Source organism: Urtica dioica, chromosome 2 (assembly GCF_054948205.1).
Source record: "Urtica dioica subsp. dioica isolate 48M chromosome 2, U.dioica_male_clone48M_v1_H2, whole genome shotgun sequence".
NCBI lineage: Eukaryota > Viridiplantae > Streptophyta > Magnoliopsida > Rosales > Urticaceae > Urtica > Urtica dioica.
Window position 1 is genome coordinate 31,495,406 of NC_142757.1, and position 11,992 is coordinate 31,507,397.

Genomic DNA, 11,992 nt, shown 5'->3' on the forward strand with positions numbered 1-11,992 from the left:
GCTTATACCTTATCACAATAAGTATGTTTGAGACTTTATGGAACGAGCTTGTCATTTCTAAACCTCAAGTTTCAGAAATTGTTTTAGCTCAGTCAATCGTGTCATCATTAAGTCTATTACACAACGGTAATAACTTTCTCAATGACACCTGTATAATAATAACATATCGATCATTCCAAGATTATCGATTATAACAAAAAATCAAGAGTCATCATTGAGTATTTGTTCGTTTTTAAAGATCTACCTTTTAATAAAAGGTTTAGTAGTAACTAACTACTTAGATCCAAAGTCAACAGAACATGTTCCTCAAAGGACAATTCATCTTATTTTAAATAAGATCCCAAATGAACTGGTTCGTGGTATCAGAGAGAAGAGCAACATTGTTGTCAATGTCTCTTCTCAAGGGCTCAATCCCTTAAGTATCAATCATCTTGCTCGAACACATTTATTGTTCAATTTATAGATCTCTCAAATCCTTCAAGCTAATAGCTTGATTGGCTGATCTACTAAATAAGAGTTTATTGACTTAAAACAAGTTAGCTTGATCTTCATTATTAAAGATCAATACTTTCATTTAATGAAAGATTCTGTTGATGATTAAAGACAAGGATCCATTAATGGATGCTTTCTACTTAATGGAAAGTAATGCATACTTCCATTTATTGTACGATTTAATAGCTTATTAGATTCATTTAAGAATCTCATCATAAATGATGCATAAAATCCTGTGAATGATTAAGCTATTTTAAATTCGTTCAATAGCGGCAAGATTCTAATTAAAGATGCTCCCACTTATTAATTGATTATTTATGGCAAGTCAATAATTAATTACACTTCCATTCATATTATTGTCATGATAGCAATATTAATCCATATCAAAGGATTCCATCATAAATGATGGTAACAGTCCTGTGAAGGACATTGCTTTCATTATATTGTTCAATAATGGCGAGATTCTTATAAAAATGCTCTCATTAAATTCAATGAACAGTCGTGTCTAGAATCCTTTAAAGGATGCTCCCACTCAATAATATGATTCTAGTGACTAGGATCCAATAAAGGCAATTTAAGGAAATTCATATATGAGTAGAGAAATATTTAATGACACATTCATATATTAATAAATAATGCAATAAAACATAAAGAAAGAAAAGATTCATCCTATCTGGAATAGTCATAAAAGACTACAGTCCAGGAAACCTCGGATTATTTGTGACACAACTCTTATGTTAAAAAATAAATCCAAAAATGAAAGTAATAAAACTAGCGGGAAATTTTAGATCTTGAGCTAGAGCATGAGCTTCTCAATGATTCTGGCTTGAATCCAACATTGCTCAGCAAGCTCACCAACACCATCGTGTTCCTCTAGAACTATTCCGCAACAAGAATAGAAGTATGCTCATGAATAATTATACTAAAAAATAATTTTAGGATATCATGAATTTTTCGGTACATTACCAGCGTTCTTCTTGTTCTTTTCAAGCTCGGCTATGTACAAGGACAATTCCTCTTCCAATGGCCTTTAGTGTTAGAGTGGTGGCATTTGCCCACCATTTCACGCTTCTTCTCTTTTCCTTTTTCACTTCTCTTGAAGTTTCTCCTTGTTAGCGGGAGCTTTCTGCTTCGAAGTACTAGGATGTACCTTTGATGACCCAGCTCCAGAAGACATGTTCTTCTTGGATTTCAGCAAAGAACTTTTGTCAGCATACGGAGCTGATCCTTTGTTCTTTCCTTGATGAGTGATAGACTCGAAAGTGTGTAACTCATTCAATAGCTGAGGCAGTCCATACATCAACTTATTCATGATATAGTTCGACGTGAACCGTATGAAATCACTCGAAAGAGAATTCAGATTAATTCCCACCTGAGTGACGTCATCCATCAAAGCCCAATGGAGTTCAGCTTCTGTGAAGTAATTAGTCAGTTTCATGACATGATCCCTCACAGGAGTTCCCGCAATCATCCTTGTGCTAGTGCACTTACGGGTGAGTTCTATACGGGCTTGCTCACTCTGCATCCCAAACATTTCTTGCAGCAAGTCAAGGATCTCCACAACAGTCTCCTTACCTTCCAACTTTGTTTGCAACGCATCAGATATGCTTGCGAGCATGTAGGCTTTGGCTTTGTTGTTAACCACAGTCCACCTGTCAAAATCATCCTTCTGTGAGCGGGATGAATTTGATGTCGGAAAAGGAGGTCTCTCTTCAGTGAGGATAAAGCCAATGCTTTCACTCACCAGCCCAATATTCAGGTTAGACTCCTATTTCGGGAAATTCTCCCCAGTCAGGACGTCTTTCGACAATAGAGCCATAATAGGGTTCGACATGATTACTAAAATATAAAAGCACATACATATTAACAATATGAAAAGAAACAAGCTATCAATAAGATTTAGGAAAATAAAAACATAATGCCACCAAACATGGGAAAAAATACTAAAGAAAAGAATCCAGTTTTTATATTCCACGGTAATCCACCAATAGCCACAGTCTGTCCCACTATGGTGGCGTAACGGAGTGCACCTAATGAAAATCGAGAACTATCTCAGATTAGTGAACAATCGTGCTTCATGACACTTCATAACTATCTTCACTAACTACTAATTAATTAGGAATCTTTGACCACATGAGCAACCACTTGTTAAATTCACGCATGAGTTAACCCAACATTTCAGCAGAAAGAGTATCACCCGAACACACTGACTTAGCTAGTACATGCCGAACTCAACTCCCCCACCTATCACTAGAGACACAACCTTGTTATTGGAATGTGAAAAGCCTGTCCTTAGGAGAAAATCACCATGTCTAAAAGACCGTCGATCAAGCAGGGATCTTTCATCCTCACGGTGTTGTGGCAATGTTGGAGGTCTACGACTCAATATACTTTCAGTATTTTTTTTTATCTCCTAGCATTCACTTTCATCTAGGTGATCCACTCGAATTATCTAATCATATTGAAAACTCGAGTGTTTCTAATCTACCCTTAAAAACAATTAAGTTTTGATATAGCTTAGTGATTATGAGTATCGTGACATCTAGTCTTGATTATCCTAATAGCATTCCTTCACAGAAAAAAGCTTCCCGCGATGAGGGAAGACATAGTCTTTTATTAACCCCCAAGCTTAGTCTCTTATCGGCTTGGTGACAAAGCTTCTCTGATCCGTTCAACTCATTTATTAAAAACTATCCTAATCATATTAGATAAGTTACATATAATAAATGAAAGCCCACGATAACCCACAAAATAAATTTTCAAGATATATCATACATGGCAAAGCAATTAATTAAACAAGCATGACAAAGCATATATGGTTTTGATTCGGATTGATCGTATCCTAATTAATTATTATAAATCTAAATTGATGAACTCAATCACATTAGTTCATGGATTCTTGTTGAGCACATTCTACGTCTCAAGTGAAAAATAAATCAATGTCAAAGATTATTTATTTTTCATAGTTGTCAAAAAAAAATTTATTGATTAAGGCCCAATACAATTGACCTTTGAAAAATAAATCGATGTCCTTGATCATTTATTTTTCATGTTTTAAATAAAATTTATTAGGGCCCAGCCTATATAATTAATTTAAATAAAACATCAAAATTTTTTTTTATTTTTTTATTTTTTTATAAAATCGGTTTGGGCCTCTTGGGCCCAACCGGGCTAACGGGCTTTGACCCGGTTGAATCATTGAGCCCACTTGCCAAGGTAGAGCTCAAAAAGTCAGCTCAGATGAAGAGCCAAGGGGGCAAAAAATCCGAGACTCCTATCTAAAGGATAGGCGGAATTTTGTGACAATGATGCCATAAAATTTGTCTTCTTCGTGTAAAGTGGATCTCTGGAACTCCGATGAGGCTGTGCTTCGGACCGTCATCTCATCTCGCAGTGGGTAGTCAGCCCTCCGAATTTCACGATGATCGGATTACAACAAGTATTTTAAATAAAATTACAAAAATCCTATACCCTTTGAATTTCGGGTTTAACAACAATTCTAGAAAAGCGAGAATAAAAAATCTACGATCAACCACGAATCACAATTCACATATCATAACATACTGAATTGAATGAATAACATATCATAATATAAATTCATAAAATCCATATTAAATTAATATCGATTAATTAAGTAATCAACTAGCTCTGATACCACTTGTTGATGATTAATGCACCTTAAATAACAAATTAAATGCGTAAAAGAATAATTACGCTAACAAGAGCTAATTATTAACATGGTTATTAAACAAGATCTAGATTACTTAATTAATTAATCATAAGAAACTTCATCAAGCAACCATATCAGATAAAAGACGTGTTTTAAAAAAACATATAGTTTTTGGCTCACGAACCGAAAGCTTTCACAATCTGTCTTCGTCTTCAACGTACAAGCCTACACACGGTCAGATCTGGAACTCCTCCGTCAAGGACTCGATGTGATGACACCAAAGTCTTCCGAAATGTAGTCTCCGAGGAAGATAAGACAAAAGAGTGGGCTTCGTTATATCTCACTAGATCTGGAAACGGGGTGTTTCCGATTTTTGTCTCTTATTTCTAAGAATGGAATTGAAGCAATTCCGAGGGGAGGAAGGAGAAGCAAGCACACGGCCATAGAGGAGAGTGTGTGGGCGTTTTTAGCTGTATGGCTCGGTTCAATTTTGCTTCACATTAGCCCTATATTTATAGCAGTTTAAAATGTATCTTTATAATATATTCCAGAATATTCTAAAAGATATTATTTCCTTGAATTAATGATATTTTTAGTCCCTGAACTATGTCGTGTGTAACAAGTTGGTTCTTCGGCGAAAAAAACTGTAGGAACGAAACATGATGAATGTGATAAAATCACGTTTGGTCCTTCTGTCTAATTAATCGTCTATTTAGACGGAATTTGCTGACGTGGCTTGATCGATTAGGGGAGTTACGGTTTTGCCCCTGTTTTAACCGTTTTAATGGTTTCTTTTATATGGTCGTCCCAAATCGAGAAAATCAAATTCCGCTATCTTCCCCTCTATTTCTCACTGCTCGACCACCACGCCATCACCACCGCGCCGTCTCTCTGCTCCGACTCACCCTCTCTTCTTCTCGCCTCTCACTCTCCTTCTCTAGCTCGCTCTCTCGTTCGCTCTTTCTCTTTTCCCTATGGGACTGAGATTGAGCCACCGCATGTCTCCGTCAAACGCGAGATCGGAGAGCGCTTCCGTCGTTCTTTTCCTCGCGCGACTGTCCTCAGCCATCGAGCTCCACCGGACGTTGAGCGCACGCCTCTGACGCGGGTCCTGCGCTACCACCGAGCTCGGCGTGTGTACGACGACCGAGAGAGGATAAGCGCCGCCACCGGACAGGGAGGACCGCCGGAGAAGAACCAGGACCACTGTGGATTTGGTGGAGGTAAGGAATTGAGTTTGATTCCTCCCATTTCCTCTGAAATCGGTTGGGTTCGTCTAAGGTTTTAATTTTTTATTGGGTTCTTCTCGGCCGTGTATTCCAGAAGCACCGGCGAGAAATTGGCGAGGAAGATAGACGATTTCTGGCCGAAATTGTCCTAGCCCAAAAAGGTAAGGGAGTTTATGGAATTTTTAGAAAAATCAATTCTGATTTCTAGGGTTTGTGTTTGTGATTTAGGGGTTTCGGTTTCATGAGGTTCAATGATGAAGTTGATGACGTTTTGAGCTGAATTCTATGTTTGTGATGTTGTTTATTCTGCTCCTTGACTCTGTTTGGCTGATGATATTTCTGTTGGTGTTGCCTCTGTTTGGCCGATAAGTTATGCTATTTGTGTTGCCTCTAATTGATTCTGCTGCTTGTGTTGTTGATTATCTGACATTGTTGGTTACATTTAATCGGTTGAAATACGAAATTACTTAACTATCCTAATCGATCAAGCCACGTCAGCAAATTTCTGTCTAAATAGATGATAAATTAGACAGAAGGATCAAACGTGATTTTCTCACATTCACTAGGTATCGATCCTACAGCTTTTTTCGCCGAAGGACCAACTTGTTACACACGATATAGCTCAGGGACTAAAAATGTCATTAATTCTATTTCCTTTTATTGTGTTCACACTAGTGGATTAAATCTCAGCCCTTGGATCTCAACAAGTGAATCCTATTTTTCCTCTCATCCATCAGATCAATATCTAGGATTTTATTTTATTCAACAGTATAAAATATTTTCTGTTGAGAAAATCTGGGAAATTATATTCTCCAAGATATTCTCCTAAATATCCTCCTATGTTTAGCCTAAATATTAGGAGAGATTATAGGAAAATATATCTCCTATTTATTCTCCTATATTTTAGGAACATAAAAAAAAAAAATACTGGTTACCACACCAGTGCAAAAAACGTCCAACACCGTAGGGGGGTAGGCGATTTTTTTTTTTGCTTTTTCAAGCCCAATAGATTTAAGCCCATAAAACACTTATTTACTTGTCCAACAATAAATAATAAGTTTATTTACTTGATCTAGCAATAAATAAACAGCTTACTAGAAATATTTATTTAATTCCCAAAATACCCTTTTTGGAATTTAATGTTGTCAATCACTATTACAGCAAGTGAGATTATAATAATAATACATACTATTATATTAACGTTCGTATCCGCCGTTATCGAAGCCGAATCGGGGACGATGGACCTAGTAGTAGAAGCTTAACAAATCCGATCAAAAAGACGAAAAACATCATTTCTCTTTTTCGATCAATTCGTCTAATCTTATTCAATACTCCACCGTGTAATCTAAGACCGAACTCTCCTTTAATACTAGAATTATATTTACTCATCGTAACGAGTGTCCATTGATTTAGTCAGTACGTGATCATGCCCCTCCAGGTTCTGCCCGTATCGAGATAGGCCAATTTGTTCCGTTATACCTTTCTCGTTACATATAAGCCCTAAGCATCGTTTCTTCCCCAACGAAAGATTCAACCAAACGTAAGACAACTTCGGAAGTGTGCACAATCAATCGGTTCTGGAATCAACCCTTAGGTGAGAGAACATTAACCTTCTTTCCGGAAGGCTGGATTCCGTATCTGTAAACCACTTTCTTCTACAATCATGTGCCGAGTTCCCAAAACATCCATTTATTCAACCTTCATTGACGTGATGAAGCAAAGAACCCAGTAACACGACCTAGAAGTCCATGATCATTTCAGGATTAAGATGAAGCGTCACTATGACCATCATTTGTGACCCTGGCTGGTGTGTCGTAACGGTCCTTAAATGACACATCTACATGCAAGGTCTGTCCGGGTCGTACACTTACCACAAGTGCAGAATGATCCCACTAAGTGATCAATCTTCACTTGTGTTCCACATATATGACTTTAGATAAGGCTTTCTAGGCACATATCAGTCATCGACCAAGTTTTAGTTCATCGTCCGATCTCGGATGCCCAGCATGCGATTCAGTTTGATACGGAGACTATTGATGATATTTGTTATTGATTCTGAATGTTATCAGACCTAAACCCACTAATCATATGATGCTAATAAAGTAACTTCTTATCTTATTTAGTAATCATCATCTCCTAGTGGGCAATATTCCTAACAGTTCCTGGAATCGTCCTCGCCATCTTTATCCTGTTATACGCACAATCTTGCTTGAAGTTGAGTCGACGTCCTCGCTTTGGTTGTATGACATGAAGCCCTTCAGCTCAACCATTTTCTTCCACTACTTGAAGGTAGTAGTCACATCAGATTTATTCTACAAAATATAAACCAATACCTTCCCTCATCGAGGTGTCGATGAACGCCACATATTAGCGAGATCCACCGAGTTAAGGGACATGCGTTGGTCTCCATACATCGATCGATATGTACCACCTCGAGCTTATCTGCGTTCATCTCTCTGCTCGTATTTGAGAAACTAACTCACTTTTGTTTTCCGAGAATGTGTAGCTCTTGCATGTGTGATGTTCCACTGATTTCAACTTGAAAATCATGTTGTTTGTTACCAGTGTCTTTATTTTCGTCTTTGCGCTATCGACTTCAATGACCATACCTCGACAACTTGTCGTCATGTAGAGAGTGTCCGAATTCTGACCTCGGGCAACTACCATGGTTCATTTCGTCACTTTCCACGAGTTGCTCCCATACGCCGTGATATGACCGTCATTGTAGAGTTGACTCACCGAGATCAAGTTCCTCATCAACTTTGGCACTATTAACGCAATGACACAACCAAGGGTAATGCAAGGAAACTTCTCCAAGCTCACGAGCCCACAAGAGTAAATCAAAAGGAGATTTCACAAAGGCGACAGGATCAGAGGTTAGACCCGGCCAGCCCTCTCGATTTTGACCTCTCGCCGGCCGGCCCTCTCGGTTTTGACCCCTCACTAGCTGGCCTTCTCGGGTTTTACCCTTTATCGATAGACCCGCTTGGTTTATACCCCTCGAAGTCGGTCCCTCTTGATTTTGACCTGTTACTGACCGGCCCTCTCCGTTTTGACCCGTCACTAGAGGGCCCTCTCGGTCTTGACCTGTCACAGGTTGGCCCTTTCAGTTTTGATCCATCACTTGTTGGCCATCTCGGTCTTGACGACTCACTGGCCGGCCCTCAGGATCTTGACCCTTCACCGGCCGGCCCTCACCGTTTTGACCCCATCCTCGGCCGATCCTCTCGATCAAGACATATTCCCTGTCGGCCTACCCCATCTTGACCGGAGTCTCGGCCGTTCCTCTTGGTCATAACCTTCTCATGGCCAGCCCTCACCCTCAACCCCGGTCGGCCCTCTCAGTCATGTCCCATTCCCGGCGGACCCTCACCATCTTGACCTCAATCGTGGTCAGCCTTCTCGGTCATGACCTTTTCCTGATCGGCCTCCTCCTTTTTTACCTCAACCTCAGTCGGCCCTCTCGGTCATGGCCCATTCCCTGCCGGCCCTCACCATTTTGACCACAATCCCGGCGAGTCCTCACCACTTTAACAAAGGCCTCATCACCAAACAACTCGAAACTCGTCCAAAACACTAAAACCTTCTCCACTAATTTCTTAACCCAAAACGGGTCCCATAGCCTACTTAGGGGACCCCTACACTCCATAAACTCTATAATGATCCCTCTTAACAACACAAAAGGGGAGAGAGAAAAACAAAGGGGTGAAACTCTACCAAAATTACTTATCACTCAAATTCTCTATACCGCAAACCTTTTCCAAGCAAGATTTCTCTAAAAACACTCTCCCTAATCTCCCACCTCTCACTACCCATCATCTCAATCACACATCTCTCATCTCACATCTCTCGCTACAAAAAAAACACACGAAAAAGAGAAGTATTCTTAAACTTTTCTCTCTAAAATCTGAAGAGACTCACTCTTACACTTTTATTCTCACATATTTTTGCATATACATGCTTAGACTCAACATGATTCCATATTATACTACCTCGAAAGTTTTCTAAAAGCTTGTAAAAATCTCATTCTCAAGCTCTTCACCTATTACAAAAGCACATCTTATTATTTTCCTATCTTTTCACTTGATTCAAGATAGAGGGACAAGGAGTCAAATGATCTCCATCCACAAGCTCTTCACCCACATTTTAATATGCGGTCCAAATTGACAAATTTTATAAATGTTGAGTTTGAGTTGGACTCCTCCTTTATTAATTCCCTATCCAATGCATGTGATCGCTGTCAAACGAATTGCTTTTGGAACAAATCATATGGGTCTCTTTAGAGACAACCATTTAAATGCAAAAGTTAGTTGCTGGATTTTTATTTATTTTTCCATTCGGGTATATATATATATGTGTGGCCAATTACGCACTTTAATAACTACTGCTAAAATTCTGATTCAACAGTCATCACGTCTCGAAAATAGCTCATTCAAGACAGATCTTACACGGATATTAAACGTAAAATTATTACTGTTTTGTAGGTTTTGTGATAAGGTGGTGGTATTGTTGGAACTTTGAATGAGAAAAAGAGAGGCAGGCGGGGTTGTATTCCCTAACTAAAAAAACGTGTTTATAGCTAGTCACGTTTTTTTGTTTACACACATCGAAAATATACAAAGAGACGGAAAACGCCAAAGAAAACCGAGCATAAACGCAGCGGTTAAAAGATATCTTGATCGGAAGTTATATCCGGTAAGATATAGATGAATTATAATTGAGTATGTGAAAGAACCGAGACGTATTGCATGATTTCGTGGTCACGGAGGAGGGCGGCCATGGCATCGGGGGCGAGGACGACCTCGAGATCGACGCTAGCGTCGCCGCGGCGGGCGGGGAAGGCGGAGATCTTGCCGTCGAACTTGTTGGCGGCGCCGCTGCGGACGGCGAGCGGCTTGCCCCAGCCGAAGTCGTTGTTGAACATGGGGAAGCGCGGGGAGCTTCCCATGGTGATGGAGGCGCCGTCGGAGTTTCCGAGGGGAAAGAGGCGCGGCTCCACCTCCCAGGCTGCCACGCCCTGCCGCACGGTGGCATCCCCGTGGGCCGCCACGTTACGGTGGAGCAGGCCCGCGCTGAAGCCAAGCCCCCTGGAGAGGAGCTCCGATGCGGCGCAGCGTGTGGGGATGCTCTGGATCGCGTTCCCAAAGTAGTGGGAATCCATGGGCGGCACCACCCGGTGCCGGCAGTTCACGGCCATACGGAAGGTCGTCACCTTCTCCCCTTGGATCCGCCTCGCCCGCGTCACCGATCGCCACAGCTGAGCGCACAGCGACTGGAACGACGAGATCTCGCCGACCATCTCTGGCTTGTCCCCGTTCGCGCGCAGCTTCAGTTTCCTGATGGCGTCTCGGCTGAAGTGGAGGATCCTCTCGCGGAGTGGCTCGTCGGCGGCGAAAGTCACCGCCGGGCCTCCTGGCGGGAAGCGCAGGACAGCCGCGGAATCGAACACCGTGTCGCGGCTGAAGTCCGCGCACTTGGCGATGAACTTCCGCTTCGGACCGCGGCAGATTTCGGCCAGCGTGTTGAAGAAGTGCCAGAAGGAAGTCCCGTCCATGACAGCGTGGTTGGCCGAGACGCCGACGAAGACCCCATCGCCGAGCTCCGTCACCTGGACGGCGATCAGAGGCCGGGAGTGCCCCGTGTAGCTCAGCATCCGGTCGTAGGCGAAGAACTCGCGGAAGCACTCCGGGATGTCGGACTCCGGCGGGAGGATGCCGGAGACGGAGATGTGACTGGCCTTTGCGTGAGTGAACTCCACTCCGGCGTCGCTGCACATGATGCTGACGTGGCCGGCAGAGTCCGTGGAGAGACGGCCGGCGAGTGGGGGGAAGTGGGAGAGCGCGGCGGCCAGGGACACGCGGAGGGCGTCCACGAATTCCGCGACGGTGGTCGGCGGCGCCGGGAGGAGGACTCCCTTCTGGATGTACTGACAGGACAGCATGGGCAGATCCGACACCGACAGCTTCAGTGGCTTCATCACCGACGCCTCCTCGGGCACCACGGTGGATTTCGATACCATCGTCACTGACGAGGAAGGCATTATTTTAATTGTAATAATAATAATAATCAAACCAATTATTTATCTCTTTGTTTGAGCACTCAGACAAAACAGACCGACAAGATGGGTTTTTATAGAAAGGAAAGAGGGTGGGAAATAACTAATATGGCCTGTGTGTGTCACTGTGAGTTGGATACATGCATTTGCCTTTCCATGTAATGGTCAATTTTCTCGTGCGGGTGTTTCATAGTGTATATATGTGTATGGCACAAGTGCAAGAATTTACTACACAATATTAAAGGTGTTTTAACTTATAGCGAAAGAAAAAAAAAAGATCGATTTATCTTCGGTTATCGTTGTATTTTTTGGTAAGTTTGGATTCCGACTCCGACGAGTTAATTATTTCGAAATTTTTTATAATCTCTCGTTCTCATCTTGAGATTGTGGTTTTCTGAATGTGTGAATGAGCTTAGGAACTCCAAAGCGTCTATATTTATAGCCCCATAATCATCAATGTTCAATATCACAATTCCATTATTATAGATAACTGCTTGATTTTGGTCTTTGAGCGTGATTTTGGTCATTAATGTGAGCGCTTTGCAG

The 11,992-nt window shown here is 41.6% G+C and overlaps 1 protein-coding gene across 1 annotated transcript; it reads right to left on the minus strand.

Moving 5' to 3' along the window:
* Positions 1-9,764: 9,764 nt before the first annotated feature.
* LOC149404352 (BAHD acyltransferase DCR-like) lies at positions 9,765-11,602 on the minus strand. Its single transcript, XM_089606124.1, has one exon. It carries the CDS (start codon positions 11,429-11,431, stop codon positions 10,103-10,105), a length of 1,329 nt encoding a protein of 442 aa, XP_089462250.1. The 5' UTR covers positions 11,432-11,602; the 3' UTR covers positions 9,765-10,102.
* Positions 11,603-11,992: the final 390 nt, after the last annotated feature.

Coding starts and splice junctions, on each gene's coding strand:
- LOC149404352 (XM_089606124.1), bottom strand. CDS start 11,431: ATGCCTTCCTCGTCAGTGACGATGGTATCGAAATCCACCGTGGTGCCC.